This window comes from Tursiops truncatus, chromosome 2 (genome assembly GCF_011762595.2).
Source record: "Tursiops truncatus isolate mTurTru1 chromosome 2, mTurTru1.mat.Y, whole genome shotgun sequence".
In the NCBI taxonomy this organism is placed as follows: Eukaryota; Metazoa; Chordata; class Mammalia; order Artiodactyla; family Delphinidae; genus Tursiops; species Tursiops truncatus.
Window position 1 is genome coordinate 8,300,052 of NC_047035.1, and position 18,429 is coordinate 8,318,480.

At 40.8% G+C, this 18,429-nt stretch overlaps 1 protein-coding gene across 8 annotated transcripts in view; it reads right to left on the bottom strand.

The window, feature by feature from the left end:
• The window catches only part of VRK1 (VRK serine/threonine kinase 1), a 95,083-nt gene extending 79,995 nt beyond the window's left edge, over positions 1–15,088 (bottom strand). For 2 of the 8 annotated variants that reach the window (XM_033850649.2, XM_033850646.2), the window contains exon 1: positions 8,885–8,986. In XM_033850649.2, the coding sequence (XP_033706540.1) occupies positions 8,885–8,936 (52 nt within the window). In that variant the 5' untranslated portion in view covers positions 8,937–8,986. Of the gene's footprint in view, positions 1–8,884; positions 8,992–14,984 lie in introns of those variants that run through there. The other 6 variants (XM_019952575.3, XM_019952579.3, XM_019952586.3 and 3 more) reach the window with 5 other exon arrangements.
• Between the last annotated feature and the right edge of the window lie 3,341 nt (positions 15,089–18,429).

Below are 18,429 nucleotides of genomic sequence, written 5' to 3' on the forward strand. Positions count from 1 at the left end.
AGGGCCAAGATTCAAAAAATATGTATGGCAAGTGTAATTTTTGCAAAAATGCCTTTTTTGCTAATTAACTTCGAAGTACTGAGAGCGTGCATACTGCAGAATCATTTGCAAAATGAAACGTCTTAAAGTGGTAAAATATTTGCCTTAATGACTAATAATGTAAATGTCATAAAAAGAGTATAAAAGACAAAACAGAAACATATTCAATGTTACTATAAATACACAGCCTAACTATTAAATAAAAAGAAGGATGACTTCCAGTGATCAAGAGGACAAAATAATGAAATAAATAACTGATGTAAAGCTCTTCAGAAAAAAGTTTTTAGTTCTTGTTTTACTAATACAAAACGTTGACAAAAATTCAGTTGAAAAACCTTGATGTGATAAACTACTGCAGAATATATGAAAAAATAGTTAAGAAAATAATGTATAAAAATAGTACCATTATGAGACTACAAAAGGATCTATTCCAATAACGAGCAGATGTACATTTTCCCGTCTAAGGTATTCCACAGTTACATATTTTGCCAATGGAGGCTGTTGCCAAGAGAATGCAAAAGGGCTTGAGAGCACTCTCAACCCTCCTGCTCATTATAGAAAGAATGAATGGTCCCTGAACAAAACGGAAAAAAAAAAAAGGAAGGAAAAACATGTTTCTAGTTGAAAATAAATCAAAGTGAACATTAAAAGGTTAATGAACTCGATAATAAAAAGGCAACCCAATTTAAAAACGGACAAAGGATCTGAACAGACACTTCTCAAAACAGATAAACAACTGGCCGATAAGCACACAAAAATATGCTCGACCTCACTGGTCATTAAGAGAAATAGAGATCAAAACCGCAAAGAGATACCACTTCACACACACTACCATGGGTATAAACAAAAAGACAGAAAATCACAAGTACTGGTGAAGATTTGGAGAGATCTTCATTGCTACTGAAAATGCAAAATGGTGCAGCCACTTTGGAAAACAGTTTGGCAGTTCCTAAAGAAAAGTTAAACACAGAGTTACCACATGACCCAGCGATTCCACTGGTACGTATATACTCAAGAGAAATGAAAACATATGTCCACACAAAAACTTGTGCATAAATGTTCACAGATAGCAGCATTACTCATAATAGTCCAAAAGTGGAAACAACTCAAATGTCCTTCAAAGGATGAATGGATAAATAAAATGTGACATACCCATACGCTGGGATTTTAGTCAGCAATAAAAAGAAATGAAGCACTGATTCATGCTACAACATGGATGAACCTTAAAAACATACTAAGTGAAAGAAGCTAGTCACAAAAGACCACATATTGTATGACTCCAATTATGTAAAATTTCGAGAATAGGTAAATTTATAGAGACAAAAGCAGATAAGTGGTTTCTTAGGGCTCTGGGGGCCGGGCGGCAGTGGGTGATGGCAGAAAATGGAGAGTGACTGCTACTTGGTAGGGGAGTTCTCTTAGGGTTGATGAAAATATTCTAAAATTAGATTATGGTTACAGTCCTGTGAAAATACAAACACTGAACAATACCTTTTAAATGAGTGAATTGTATGATAACTGAACTGTATCTCAATGAAGCTTACTTTTTAAAAAAAGATTAATGAGAGGGAAAATGTGATACCAATGACAAAGGAAGGAACAATAGCTATCCTGAAGTTATGACATTCTGTGTAAAGAAACTATACCTTCTGAAAGAAGGGTAGATATCACCCCAACGCAGGCTACTAAGAACACAGAGGAGCCAGCAAAGGGTACACTTTGTTATGTCACCAGTGTGGTTCACTGACTACTCCATTGAAGAGCACAAGTATAGTATGCAGCTATTCGGAGGATATGCCACCTTCCAGAGCACACATGCAACATGAGAGAGAGAATTCACTGAGACCAGAACTCATTTGATCATGAATGACTTCTGCTGATTCCTGAAACTCTGCATTGTTATCTGTGATTCTCAGAAGTTCAAGTAGGAAACTGAGGGAAAGGACAAGCGAAATGAATAGTATATGTATATGACATTCAAAAATGGAATTGGCGTCCTGAGCCATGGCTTACTAAAACAGAATGATGAGCTCCTGGCAAGGGACAGAGAATAACAACAAGATCAGAAGAACAGGTGCGGGGGCGAGGACTTACCACCGTGATCAAGAAAGCTCTTTCCTCAGTAGCTTAGATGACAATCTAGATGGCATACTCATCGTAACTGGTGATAACATAAAGCTGGGAGATATCAAGAACACATCAGGTAACAGAAACGAGTTCCAAGAATATTCTGATAGGCCTAAATAAAACTGTAAACTAGGGAGAATAATCTAGCAAACTACAGCCAGGATGAAAATCAGAAAACATTTCATTCAAATCCTTCATTTTGCAGGTGAAGCTGAGGCCACAAGGGTTTAATAACATGCCCAAATTCAGAAGGTGCATTAAAGGTAGATTAAGGCTGAGAATACAGGAACCCTAACTCCCAGACTGGTGTTCACCTGACCCAATGCTACCTGCTACTACTCATATAGATTAGCATATAGGGAAAAAGAGAACCTTGACCCTTACCTCACAACACACAAAAATCAACTCCTGAAAACTGAGACCTAAATGTGAAAGGTAAGATGATAAAACGTCTTGAAGATAACATAGGAAAATATCTTCATGACCACAGAGTAGCAAAAACTTTTTAAACAAGACACAGAAAACACTAGCCATAAAGGAAAAGATGGGTAAACTGAAATTGATTAAAATTTAGAATTTCAGTTCATCAACAAGACACAAGAGTGAAATGGCAAGTCATAGATGGAAAGGGATTTTTACAATTCATATTTTCAACAAAGGATTCATATCCAGAATATACAAAACTCCAACATTTCAATAAGAAAAAAGACAACCCAGTTTGTTAAAAATTGGTAAAAGCCTTGGAACAGGCACTTTACAACACAGGATACCTAAAAGGCTAATAGCATATGAAAAGGTGCTCAAGTCACTAGTTATCAGGGAAATGCCAATTAAACCACAATGAAATCAACACAACCACAGAATGGTTAAAAAAATTTTTTTAATGTTTAAATGACAGTACCAAGTGGAAGTGAAGTTGCAGAGCAATGGGAACTCTCAGTTTGCTGGTAGGAGTATGAATTGGTACAATCATTTTGGACAACTGTTTGGGAGTAACTACCTATTAAAGCTAAAGATACATATGCCCTATGACTAGCAACTCTACTCTTAGATCTACACTCAACTAAAATGAATATACATATGAAGCAAGAAATATGAACAAGAATGTTTACAACAGCATTATTCATCAATTGCTCCAAAGTAGAAACTATTCAAATATCCATCTACAACAGAATGGATCAATTGTGGTCTATAATTTGAGGTAGTTTTAAAAAATGGTCACAAATTTTCTGACACACCTTCCATAAAGATGTGAGGTCTAAGTTCCCTCCCCTTGAATCCAGGCAGGGTTGTGTCTATTTCAACCAACAGAGTATAGTGGAAGTGATGTTATGTGACTTCCAAGGATAAGTCACTCTCAGGAAGCTTCCTCTGGGAACCCAGCCAACGTGTTTGAAGAGCCAAAGCCTCGTGGAGAATCTGCAACCAGGGCACACCCGCCTTTATAGCAACCACCATACTAGTGATAAGGTGATAAAACTTAGTCCCAAAACAGAAGAGGAAGAATATGCACTGAAGAAAATAAATATAACACCAACCTAAGCCCCTACACATGCAATGTCCAATTTAAGCTTGGTTTCTTATTACAAGGGCCCAGAATGAGGATGCAGGAGCTCATCTCCAAATTGCTGTGATTTTATCCAATACCAGAGAGACAGTGCTCACTGGATATTTCCTAAATCTCCTCTCCTTCTCAAAGGAATCTCTGCTTCTGGAAACAAACATTGACCTTCCTCTTGTTATATATGATCATCAACCCCACTACAGCCTTTTCAGCAGCAAAATCTGAACACTATCCAAAGAGTACACCACGGACTCAAAAGTTGCAAAGAAAGTTTCAAGTAGAAGTTTCTGACTCCATTCAAACTGTTTTAGATATACCGCTGGAAAAATAGCCACTTTCAAAAAAAAAAAAAACAACAAATTAGGTGCTCTGATCAACAATCCCAGATGAGGATTTCTCTGGTGGCGCAGTGGTTAAGAGTCCGCCTGCCAATGCAGGTGACACGGGTTCAAGCCCTGGTCCGGGAAGATCCCACATGCTGTGGAGCAACTAAGCCCATGCGTCACAACTACTGAGCCTGTGCTCTAGAGCCCGCAAGCCACAACTACTGAGCCCACGTGCCGCAACTACTGAAGCCTGCTCGCCTAGAGCCCGTGCTCCACAAGAGAAGCCACCGCAATGAGAAGCCCGTGCAGCAACGAAGAGCCAACGCAGTCAAAAATAAATAAATAAATTTATAAAAAATAAAAAATTAATATGGTTGTTGTTTAACCCCAACTAAGTTTGGAGTGCTGTGTTATGTAGTAATCGATAACCAAAACTAATGTATTATGCAATAACAGATAACCAGAACTACCGAGCTATTAAAAAAAAAAACACAACATACTATATATGCAACAACATGGATGAATCTCAGATACAATGTTGAATAAAAGAAGCCTGGTTAAAAGGAGTACGTAATATAATTCCATGTACATATAAGTTCAAAACCAGGCAAAACTAAGCTATAGTTATAGAAGTCAGAAGAGTGGTTACCAGGGTGGGAATAATTACTAGAAAGGGACACAACAGAGACTTCTGGAGTGCTAGAATAGCAAATGTCTTGATCTTGGTGGTAATTATAGTGTGTTCACTATGTTAAAAAAAAAAGAAAAAAAATCATTGAGCTAGCTAAGATTTATGCACTCTTCCCACCATGTATTGTTTTGAATCAGCAGAACTTGGTAACCTAACAGTTAAGGGTATGAAGGCAAAATAAAGAATGACTCTAAGTTTTCAAGCATAATTGACTAGGTAATGCCATTAACTGAACAGTTAAACCATGGGGCAAATAAAAACAGAAGCAGAAAGCAGAGACAATGTCCTATTCATTTTGTATTCAAGTACCTACCCCAGTACTCAATACACAGTCACTCTGGCTTCCAAGATACTCTTCTCATTTCTATCCTACCTTTCTGCCCACCCCTTCTTGGTCTCCTTTGTTGCCTCCTTTGTGTCCAGCTGCCTCTTAATATTGGGATTCCTCAGCCTTCCGTCCCCAATTCCCCTTTCACAGACGTGCACACGCACAAACGCACACACCTTTCTCCTGTATTTTCAATTTCAGTTGACAGCATCATCATCACCTACTTGTTCTTTTGAACTAGAAACTTCAGAGTTGACCAAGAATTGGGATTGCAGTTAGCTAAATTAAAAAAGAGAAATTTAACAGGATAAACGTAAGTCCTCATGCTTGAGCACCAAAACCAATGCATAAAAACAGAATGAAGAAGATATGGCTTAAACAGATCTAGGGGTTTAATTCAACTCTAGGTTCAACCATGATGTGGTTATCAAAAAGATATAGCTGATAATAAAAATGTAGTATGTAGAAGAAAGGCAATATTTTTTCCTAGCCTAATAGAAGAAAAGTGTTGTGTCTAAAACCAGAGATGCAACTCAATTTTTTACTAATCAAGCCCTGCCTGGAGTACTGTATTCAATTTTAAGCAGTACAGTTTAAACAGGGGATTAAATCAAAGGAAAGTCACCAATGTGGTGAAGTGACATGAAATCATGCCTTGCAAGGAACAGTTAATGAACTAGATGGAGGTGTTTCAACTCAAAAAGACTGAGGAGACTAGATGACGGTCTTTGAGCATTTGAAAAACCATTACGTGGAACAGGAATTCAGCTTGTCCTACATGTCTCCGAAAGACAGAATTGGGTGGGAGAAAGAAGAAAGTAGACTTCCACTCAATCTAAGAAAGAACTTACTAACAGTCAAAACTTTATGAAAAACAGGGACAATTTTGCCTCCCTGGCCAGGGATGCTAAACACCCAACAATTCAGAGAACAATCCCCTACAACAAAGAACGACCCATCTAAATGTCACCAGTCACATGGTTGAAAAACCCTGTTCTAAAAGTAGTGAGCTCCCTGCCATCGGAGGCATTCCATTATAGACCAGACAATGTGATGATATCCAATACATGACTTTCGAGAATGGTGGGAAATGAGTGGAATAAAGATTTTGTTTCGATAACTCTCCAGAGAAAAATACCCTCAGGCATGTTACAGTGATGATGATATGGTGATGATGATAAACACTTACTGAACACATACAGTGGACCAGACATGATACCAAGTGATTCATTGTACATATTTCACAGGTCATTCTCAAAACCACCTATGAAATAGCTACTATTTCACCTTGATGTGATGGTAAAATTAGGTTGCCCTGATATCATACAGCTGTCAATCTTGGAATTCAGATCTACCTGACTCCAACTATGTACATCACTGTCCCAACCATAAATACTCATGACTTCAAAGCTTTCGTACTCTAGAAAACAAATGAAACAGCACGTATTCTAGAAGTATCGGGACAATGTCTGAACAGGTTTGTACTCACTGCAAACCTAGCTGGCTGGGAGAAAGAGGAAAGGATTATTTGAAGTAGTCCAGTGATGAAGGAGAGATCAATTATACTGACTGTCCCCAACTGCCTACTTTTGTAAGAGCCAAGAAGCTCTTATATACCCATGGAATCTCAGTCAGAAGCTGAGATTAATGATGACATCCCTTTATCCATAGGCGTGAAAGCTCAGGATGGACAGACGTTTGAACATCCCCGACTGGGAATCCTGCCCTTAACAAATACACTAGATGCAGATACATGGTTTCTTGGCTGCCTCTACGCAAGCCCATCTGTCAGGATGGCAGTGTGCCTGCTCACATGTTGGTCAAACTGTCACTAGGGCATAGGTGCCAAGCAATGATAGTTTTAAATGGGCAGCTTGCATAGCACTGTAAGAGCTTGCTCTTCTGCAGGGAAAAAAAAAACCAAAAACAAAAAACTCCGCTTTAATACTGAAGGGTTGCAATCACAAGTAAAACAGTCTTGGTCAATCTGAACATTTCAGTGGAAAAAAAGATCCAGACTTGTGGAAAAGAATCAGACTAAGGAAATTAAATCAAACAGAAAAAGTGCTTTGAAGGCAAATAAGTGATTGCACTAAAGCTTTTCACATTGCCAACCTTTCATTAATACACGTCACGGTAATCTCTTATGCAGTAAAATCCTCTGCTCAACAAGTCATCATTGATGTTTTATAAAAATGGAATGATATGGCTTTCCATGTTCTAATTAAAAAGTAGAAATGCATATGGATATTTAGCAGTTTGACATTAAATAAGTTCTATTTGTTAAGTGGCTATTTTTTAAATGACAGAAGTTTAATCCACATCCAAGATAATCTTTTAAATGCACAAAAGAAGGCAGAAACCAAATGAGTTTCCCAAAGGTGAACAGAAAAAGAAATATAATTTCTTCGGGGAAAGAATCAAGAACGGGAAGTGGATGTTAAAACAGAAACTGAGTATTTTGGGTCACAAATTAATAAATTAGGACTCGGGGGCTGTCACGTATCACATCCCCCTGACTATAAGCAAAATGTCCCTAAACTACATCTAGGTTCCTATTCTATCTCTAAAGATCCTTTGGATCACTGGCATGAAGTATCTAACATTCTTATTGCTTGGAAATTCTTCCCTCAGACTAAAACTCTAATGCTGCAGTTTGAGCTGTGTGTCCTTGTTCAGTCCTCGGTGATTTTGAAGAACAGCTGGTCATCATCATTCTCCATGTGGTTCTTCATATACAAGTATCAGGACATACTGATTAAATAACCCCTAAGTCTCCTCTTAGCCATGATAAATAAAAGTGATTCCATTAACTTTTCCTCACTGGACCAATTTATCAACTCTTTACGTTTTTATCATTTCAGTTGCTCACCCCTTGGACCCTTTTTAGGTCTGATAAGAAATGTCACCCACATCAACAATGAGCCAACATGTACAATTTACTAAAAGAAGCATTAAAATGAAGGAGTTTGAAAGTCCAGCAGAGTTCCCAGTATCCATCACTGAGGACAGTGGCAAAAGTCTGAAATCTACTATTATTCTTCTAGGAAATACAAAGGACATTGTTATAAAGTGACACCACTGTTTTGGCTTTGTGGTAGACGTCTGTAACACAAAGTACTAAGTCAAGTTCAGGGTCCTGGCTATAACCTGTTCTTCCTACCAACATATTACTGTACTGCTATAGGTGCCCCTAAAACAACTTCTCTTGAAGACCATCTCTCCCATATCATTTTTCCTGCTCAAGAACCCACAGTACATTCTAGTGGCCAATGAAACTGATTATAAACTGGCCAGCAGTTTTCTAGACTCATGAACCAACTATCCTCCCCTTCACTCCCATGACTCCCCAGAACAGCCAGTTCTTACCTATTTTCTCTAGGACCTAACTTTGCTCATGCTATTCTCTAAAATGTGTTCCCACTTCCTCTCAAATCTATACATAAATTTTTTTCAAGACTTAAGGCATGAGTCTCCATACCTTCATACACCTTCATAAATCTGTATTAATTTTCATCCTTACTTGCTTACTCATTTCCTCCTATCTTCATTTTGTATGCAGTTTACAGTGTACAGCCAGCTGATTTTTGATAAAGGTTAAAAAAAATGATTCAATGGAGAAAGGGTAGTCTTTTCAACAAATGGTTTGTCACAGTTGGACATCCATAGACAAAAGAAAAAAAAAAAAAAAAAAGAACCAAGACCTAAACGTCAAACCCTCTGCAAAAATTAACCCAAAACGAATTCATTGATCAAAATGTAAGACATAAAATTGTAAAACAGAAGAAAACTTGGAACATCTACTTGACCTGGGGTTTGGTAAAGCGTTCTGAGACATGCATGACACCAAAAACGATCCATACATTGGTAAGTTGAACTTCATCAAAATTAAAAACTTTTGTGCTGCAGGAGACACTGTAAGAGAATGGAAAAACAAGCCACAGACTGAGAGACTATATATGCAAATCACACATCTGGCAAAGGACTTGTATTCAGAATATATAAAGGATACTCTAACCTCAACAATAAGAAAACAAATTAGAAAATGGGCAAAAGATTTCAACAGACAAATCACCAAATGAGATATGAATGTGTGGGAGTGCAAAAAAATTTTTCCACTACTCTTCTAGGTTCTTTTGGCTGGTATATTAATTAAATTGACATATGACAGATTAGCAGGAGAAAAACAAATTTAATTACCTCCATAAAAATATGGGACCCAAGGGTAAGTTGGGCAGTTGAGGCTAATATACCATCCTGAGCTAAGGAAGGGGACAGGGGCCTGGGACTTCAAAGGGGAGGAAGGTAATTCAGACAATAAAATCAGATGTTTTGTTATTAGATGCCAAACAGAGAGGGCTTTCAGATAAAAGTTAGCTCTGGTAATAGCTCTCTCTGAGCCAGGCTCCCTATCCAAATTCATTTGGCAGTTGAAGTGGAGGTAAAAAGCTCTTGAGTCTTGGGTCTCCACTGTCTTTGGCTTAAGGTAATCTGCATGCCATAACGGCACATTTGGGGGAGGCTTTTTCTGAAACCCTTCAAATGGCAAATAAGCACATGTAAAGATGTTCAACATCATTAGCCATTAGGAAAATGCAAATTAAAGCCATTATGGAATACCAATACACACCTATTAAAATGGCTAACATAAAAAATACTGCTAACACCAAATGCTGGTAAAGATGTGGAGAAATTGATCTCTCCTGTAGTGATGATAAGACTGTAAAATGGTACACCTCTGGGAAAGTTTGCAGTTTAAACACACACTTACCCCTACAACCCAACAGTTGCACTGGAGTATTTATCCTAGAAAAGTGAAAACTTATATTCATACTAAAACCGGTACATGAGTGCTCATAGCAGCTTTATCTGTAATAGCCAAAAACTAGACAAACCACAACCTTCAATGGATGAATATTATGTGGCAAAGCCATACAAAGGATGAACATAATACAATGATCAAAACTAGGAAACTGACATCGATAGTGTTAGTAATAAAAGTACTTACTCAAATTTTAGTTTTTACACTGTGTGTGTGTGTGTGTGTGTGTGTGTGTGTGTGTGAGTGCACGTACACACACGTGTATGGTCCTGTGACATTTCATCACCTATAAAGATTCTTATAACCGTCACAATAAACAGGACATACAACTGTTCAATCACCCCAAAGAAACTGCCTCATGCTCCCCCTCTATAGTCACACCATACCCCAAGCCCTCACCTTAGCAAAACTGATCTCTTCTCCATTTCTATAATTTTATCATTTTGAGAATACTATATAATGGAATTCTAATCACACAACCTTTTGAGGTTGGCTTTTTTCACTCAGTACTATGCCCTTAAGCTCTATCCAAATTGTTGCTTGTGTCAATAGTTTGCTCCTTTTTGTTAGGAGTAGTGCTCCATTATATGGCTATACCACATTTTATTTGACCATTTACCCACCGAAGGACGCGTTGGGTTGTCTCTGAGTTTTGGCTATTATAAACAAAGCCGCTAGGAACATTCACATACAGGTCTTTGTATGAACATAAGGTTCTATTTTCCGAGGATAAAGGCCCAGGGGTGCAACTGCTGGGTCATGTGTTTGACGTATATTTAACTTTTTAAGACACTGCCAAACGAATTCCCAGAGTGGCTGTACCATTTCACATGGGCAGCAACACATGAAAGTCACAATTTCTACAATGCTTTCTAAAAGCCTGTAAAACAAGTAAGATTAAGCCTCTTAAATGTTATAATCTGACCTTAGTATTTTTTAAATGGATTTTTAAAACTTTTTTCCTGATTCCCACAAAAAGACTTCTTCTTTATTACCGCTAATGAAGAATGTATAATCAGATATAATCTGTATGTTGACAGCTCTGTTGCTGTATTATATAATAAGCTGCAATAAGAAGTGGAACAAAAGCAACATTGCCAACAGAAACAGCAAGTTTGTTTCTCTGTGTTCCTGACGCAGTCTATGAAGACTAAAGGCCTAACAGCACTTTCTAACACACAGTGTGATCACAATCCATTTATACACAGTATCAACAACGGCAGTTTGTTCAGCTGTTACTTGGTAAGACAATTTGAGGAAAGCAACTAATCTGAAATAAAGCTGTAGTTATCTTAGCTATAAGATTCCTAACTTCATGACTTTTTTAAAAATTGTGGATATAATTGACAATTAGATAGATAATGGAGTCTCTCTGGGATTCCTGAAACAAGGAGCTAGATCTGAAGCAGACATATCTATCCCAAATGTAAACAGCAATAAGTCTGCCAGTCTGCAGAGAAAACAAAATAAATGCACAGAAAGAAACTAAAAACCCGTGAAAAGAGTGGGATGGTGCTGCCCTTGTGCCCACTGACTTTCCAGTTCTCATCAGTCCCTTTCACGACCAACTATGTAATTCTGGATATTGAGCTCCAAGACAAATGTGTCCTTACAATATGACAGAACGTTGTCAAATCTCAAATTAATAACCTTGCAACTTAATTACATGACTTCCATCTAGTGTATCTTCCCACTTAATATATGTGGCTTATTGATAAACATTTTAGTATGTTTAATATTCATCCTAAATATTGGCCAGTGTGGACAGCATCTATAGAATTTTCAAATCTGAGAGTACTGGCTTCTATCCCTTGGAGAGAGAGGAATTATTGCAAAGAATCATCAAAATCCATGTACCTACACTAAGACTAAATAAATAATACAATTCAAACCAAGCTGACAAAAATGTTGTGGCTAATAAAATTCCCTTTTTTTTTTTTTTTTTTGGCCTCACCGCACAGCATGCAGAACTTCCCTGACCAGGGATCGAACCTGTGCCCCCTGCATTGGAAACATGGAGTCTTAACCACTGGACCACCAGGGAAGTCCCTAAAATTCTTAATAAATTTACTCACCGATGTTACTAGAAGTAGTTTCTTGTCATTAGTGTATACTGGTGAATATTAAAAATCAAATTCTAATTATGGGGGGAAGGGCAGACTTAATACCCCTCCCGACTCTCTAGAGAGCTTTTCTTTCATCAAGTGTCCATATGTCATCCAGAAAAGAAGAGCAGAATGTGCTTGAGTTTGAGTGCAAAGATTTAAGATGACATTGGGAGAGATGGAGCAGGAATAATTGGGCAAGTGCATGAAATTATTTCCAAACAACCACCTCAAAATGTTAGGTACTTAAATATCATTCAGAAGCTAAGGGGACAAGATATTAAAGGGCACAGCCCTCTTTATAGCTTTATAATGGCACGTACGAACATATTCACAGGAATTCGGGTCAAAAGGGCCAAACATGCCCTAGAGTATAAACACATCTTGGTTACACCACCTAGCTAAATGCTTTGTCAGGATTCTATCACCTTTCTAAATTAATACTACACCCTTATTCCATATTTTCTACATTTTATCACTAAGAGTATAGTTTTCCAAACGTGCCATACACATTTGACTCCTTGTGTGGTGGTGGCTAGACAACCAAAGTCAAAAAGAATGACCTCTATTAATCTAAAAGAACACTTGCTTCGACAAAACACGATAGCAAGAAGAGACTCTGCACCCAGCACAATTCCTGACATACAGTAGCCACATGACATCTGGTGAATAAATGAGTCCACCTCTGCTACTCTGAAAAATAACCTTGGCAAACATGTAAAACGTCCTACCAGTCTGAAAAATATTCTCCAGGCCTATTCAGTTACCCATCATTCTTAAAACCCATCAAGACCAATTTCCATGAAAGCCTCACTCACACACAGAGGCAGCATTTACTTTCCATTAGGTTCAGTGCCTGATACATGGAGATATCAACATTTGCACACTTGCATAAATTCAGGAGTCATCCTTCTTCTTCATTTGATATAAGGTAAATTTTTAAGCTTTGCCTCATTTCCAGTAAGTTTTATTTATCAAATCAAAAATACTTTCAAAGTTTCATTTTTTAAATCAAAATTCTATTCATAGCACATTATATCTTCTTAGGGATGGTTTTAAGGGGAAAAAAACATAGCTGTCAAAATAAAAATCTTGTTTTTCTTTCCTAGACATCTGGGACATTCACTTATGTATTTATTATTATTTCACATTAGTTCTCAAATTTAAAAAAAAAAGCTGGCTTATTTAAGAAATTTAATTTTAGGATCTGTCAACATTTTGAATGCACTACTGTTATTTTTAAAATATACACTTGCATCCTGGAATAAAACTTAGCATAAGCTTTCCATATAACCATTTCCTGGGCACTAACTAACTTACTATATGCCAGGTTCTGTGCTTGACACATTCCTCCATTTTCTCATTTGTTTAACAAATATCCTCTCGCGTTTTTTGCAGCGCTGAACATTAAGAAGCCATTACACTCTAAACCTGATATTTGCACTAGATACTAGTACTAAACGGACAGTAATGCTTAACACAAGTTTACTGTCATTGGATTCAAGTTGTGTTACCATATTAACTCAGAATCTGATCAGCAATGATGAGATGCACAGAGAATAGCACCTGTGGCAGCTTCGGCAGAAGCTAGCGTTAAGTGACAACTTAAGTTGCATTCCCTTCCACAGGTAGCTGATCAACATCACCTTACCCACCCAGAAATTTAATTCCAATTGCTACAGGCCATTTTGAACAGCACAAACATAATTTGAATAAGATGATTATATAAAGAACCCCTGCCCCCCCTCTGAAACTACTTTAAAATTGTAGATTAAATTCTCCCCAGAAGTAACACACTCAGCATGTCATGGAAAATAAGGGGCCTTTATTCTTAACTCTTAAAAACAAATGCTGCCCTACATTTTTTAAAACTCTTGCAAATTTCAGACTCCACAGATGGGCAACTGCAGTTTAAAAAAAAGAAAAGAAAAAATAATAATTAATGAGACTCTTTGACAGTTCCCTGAAACCGCCACCCTCCCAAGAGCAAAACTGGTATTTCCAAGTTGTTCCAAGAAGGCGAGACGGGGGAGGGAAAGGAAGAGTCAATACAAAGCATCGGGGGGAAAAATGGGTGACTTGATAGAAAACAAGTTAGAAAAATGGGTGGCCTCAGTAGGAACCCAGTGGCTGCTTCCCCTTCCTCTCTCTCTCAACCCAGCGACGCTGGTGCTGTTCGTCGAATTTAAATAAATCACCTATGAGTTTTAAGACCGGAGCCAAAAATTATTTCGACAGAAGGAAAAACTATTTGCTGCCCTTGAATACAGCTGCATCAGCAAAGGGAGCCAGCCTGCAGCTACGGAGAGACAACAAAGGACAACCGTCAGAAGGATGCGAAAATCCCTCGTATAACTCCCCACGGAGCTCCACCGCCTTGAACCCTGCGGTTAAGTGCAAGCTCTCACCCGGCCTCAGTCGGATTCTGCCAGGTTAGAAAGGCCTGGAACGCTATCCTCCGGGGAGCGGGCTCCTTCCCCCAACTCGGATCTCAAGACCAACGTCACCTCTCCTGAGATGCCCTCCCTCAACCCCACCACTGTGGCCCACAGTCGCCTGTCCTCATTTTAAGGGAGCTTTTCAGCATCTGCAAAATGTCATATTTGCTTCCATTCGGTTTCCTCTGAAAAGGGTGAGCTCCAAGACGGCGTAGGGAGCCCGGCGGTCTAGGCTGGCCTACAGAGGTCATCTCCCAGACCCAGCCCGAGCAACCAGGAGGCGGTGCAAGTATGACCAGCCTACATGCCGTCCAGAACCCGGAACTGAACCTGGGGGACCAGCCTGGCCGGTGCAGGCAGCCCAGGGCCGCAGCGGGGCCTGAGGGAGCCCCGGCGGGAGAGGACGCCAGCGGCGCGCCGTCCGCAGCCCACTGCGCCGCCCAAGGTCACGGCCGCCCCGCGCCGGCCCAGTCCCCGGCCTCCCCCTCCACGGCGCCCTCTCGGCGCTGGCGCTCTCGGACCGCTCGGCGCATGGCCGCCCTACCCCGAGCTGCAGACCCGTCGCCTTCCGCTCAATACGAACTTCCCGCCGGTTTCGCCGACTCGCAACTCTTCAGCTGCTCCGGCCCCTTCACACCCCGCAGTATGCGGCCTTCCCATTGGCTCAGGCGAGCGTGAGAGGCGGGGCGAGCGGGAACGCGCGGAGCGGGGCGGAGCCCGAGATGGCCCCGCCCCCTCCCCAGAACCGCCTGGAGCCGCGGGCCGGCGCTACCACTGCATGCTGGGAAATGGAGTCTTTTACTGGCAAAGCGAGATCCCGGTCCCTCTGCCCCCGTGGGCTTCTGGGAAATGTGGTCTACAGCCTCGGAGTCCGTCCTTCTGGTCAGATGCTGTACCCGGCAAAGCTGTAGGAATTGAAATAATTGTTGCCAGTGTTCGCAGTAGCTTTATTTATTAAATTATAATAATAAGTGTGTTGACAAAGAGTTGGATGTGAAAGAAGTCCTACGTTCTCCTTTGGCCGAGTGTCCCCTCTGCCTACAGGCGCTTGCGTTTTCCCACCTTCTGGTCCACACCCTGAAGCTCATCCCACAGCAGCTTGGTTCAGTATGCTGTGGCCTGGCTCTGGAAGCAAACAGCTCGCGATCAGATCCTAGCTCTTCCACTCTGTAGCTTTGTGACCTAAATGACTTAACCTCTGTGAGTCTCATTTTCCTGTTTCTGTCGTGATTAAATGAGTGCCTTGTACGTAGAGACAGTGCTTTGTATGTAGTAGATGCTAAATAAATCGTAGAGTATTAATATTATTCTGTCCATTCACAGCCATGAGTCTAAATCCTACCTGTCTGTCAAAGCCTATGTCAATGCCTACCTAACCTTCTGTAGTATTCCATCTGTAATTCTCTTATGTCACAGTTTGCTTTGTAATTCTAATCAGTTGTCCACGCCTCCATTACCCACGAGACTGTAAGCTTATTGAGGGCTGGGATGCTGTTCTAGGTCAGAATCACCAAAGCCATAGGCAGAGGGAGATTTACAATGAAACTACAGTAATGAAGTTTAAGCACAGGTCTCTTCCAAAGCCTTCTGTTAATAGCTTTGGAGTTTTTTTATTTGCCAAGGTAAGATATTTTTGTATGATTTTCTTTGAGTGGACCCCAAAATTGTGTGAACTCTGTCCATTGGACAGTGCAGTATTGTGCCTGATGACCCACATTTGCACCTCCAGATACCCCCACGTGCTCCAGATGCTCCTCCAGCCTGCCCTCAACCCCAGGAGGCTGAGCTGTACAAACCACTTCCAGGTTCCTGTGCCCCTGGCTTCTGGTGGATTTGGCCAGTAGAGAACCCCACAGAGAAGCGGAAGGGAAGAGAGTAGTTGCTGAAGGTAAGGATTTTCCTGGATCCTTGTTGGCAAGGTCACCTCCCGTTGGCTGGGGCCCTCGGCTGAAGGCCACTGCTGCCTGGCCCTCCCCTCCAGCTTGCAATGACAGCTCCCTCCCTTCGTGCCTCAGACCTGCAACTGATAACACCACAGCTGCTGCTGAGACAAGGTTACTGCCCCATCCCCGTGGTTCCCACCCTCACACTTTGGCAATACTCTCATTACAAATAAACTCTCTTCAAATAAACCCTGTTTCAAACATGTCGTCTGCTTCTTGTTGAGACCCTGATGGAAACACATGCACAAGGTGAGCACCCGATGATTAATTGTCGGCAAAGAGGTCTCAAGGTTCACACATCTCACAGGTGTGGATTCCCCAGCAAGAATCTGTGGCCAGAATCCATTGAGAGAAAGATATTCTTCACACACACACACACACTAAGAAGACTTGGAACAAGACTTATCTGTCGCATAGTGACCATGTTCCCCTAACTTCACCATACACGTGCAGAAGAAATGTCCCTGACTCCACACTGGGTTGACAGTTGGCTGGCTTTGAAAGACACTTAAATCAGCAACAGTGTCTGGAGTTTTCCAAGGTGAGAATGGAATGTATTGATTCTGGAACTCATGGCTCCCTCATCCTAAATCAGATGACTTACTGTTAAACGATGCTTAAATGCAACCATGTCCCAAGGCAATTGCCAACTTCTCTGGCACCATGCACACGTGCTGAGATGTCCTACCAGTGCAGAGCATGGCAGGACATTATTCCAAGCTGCTGTCACAGAGACTGTGTATCTGAGGTGCTGTAGGTGGGGATACAGCGCTGGGACACAGGAGGCCCTCGATGAATGTTTATGAGTTGATAGCTTGGTATCAACATCAGGATTCTGCAGAAGATTGACCCGTGAGGACTTGCTGGGGCTGGGCTTTAGAATTTAAGAATTGAACTTGGGAGGAAATATTCACGAGTATAGTCCTGCCATATATTCAAAAATATCTATACAGTCCAAACAAATGTTTACTGAGCACTTACTGTGAGCCAGGGATTGGGCTAACCTCTGGGAAATCTGGGGGTTCTGGTTTAACGAATGTTTAAAGAGGCCTTGCTATGTATTACACACTGTGCTTTTTCACATACGATATCTCAGTTCTTAAACAGGAAAAAAATTCAAAAAGTTTAAATGATTCCAGGCCCTCAAATCTACTTCCAAATGTTGTTTTTACTGGCTCGCTATGCACAGCCTCAGTACGTGAGGATACTTAGAGCGTAATAATGTCAATACTGTGATAGAGATTTGTGCAAGAGGCTGGCATAGTCAGGTAAAGGGATTCTGTGACAAAGGACTATCATGGATAAAGCAGTGTGGACCATGACTGGGTTCAGCCCAATTAATAAATATTGTTCCTGCTGCCCATCAAGGGCAGACCAGCTGAGGATCTATGCGTGGGATCTGTATTGATCTGCCACATAGGCCCCGGAGTGTCCTCTTTTACTTCCAGGAACTCTCCAACCCGAGTATAAAGGCACAGAATGGGAACCGTAATACAGGGCACTTTGGAAAAGGGAGAGGAGGTTGGTAGTAGCTAGACCATGGCAGAAACTCAGTCTGGGAAACTCAAACAAGCACGATAGTCACTAGGAAGCGACACTGCCCAGGCGGTCTTCAGCAGACGCTGGATCTACCAGTGAGTCAGTTCATGAGTCCTTGTCCTTTTCATGTGTAGAATGGGCGCAGTCATCCTGGGCCAACAAGTTCTGCGCCTCCCAAGGCTGATGGGAGGTAGATGAGGTCGTGTCTGAGAAGGGCTTTGATCCTCCTGGAACAAAGCTGCTCAGTGTACGCATCCTAACAACAACCCAAGGAATTATTACCTCTTGGGAGGAGGGGAGAGAGAGAGGAAGGAGGAACAGAATATGTTCAGAAGTCTTCCGAGTACGCTGATCCTGGTTCCTACTCATCCATTCCCTTTTGATGTCTCATCTCATTCCAGGGGCCCAGAGCCCCTATTTCCACTTTAGCAAGGGCTTTTGAGCACTTATTATGTGCTAGTCACAGTGTCCTTACGGATTCATAATCCAGTGGGAGAGCCAGACGTG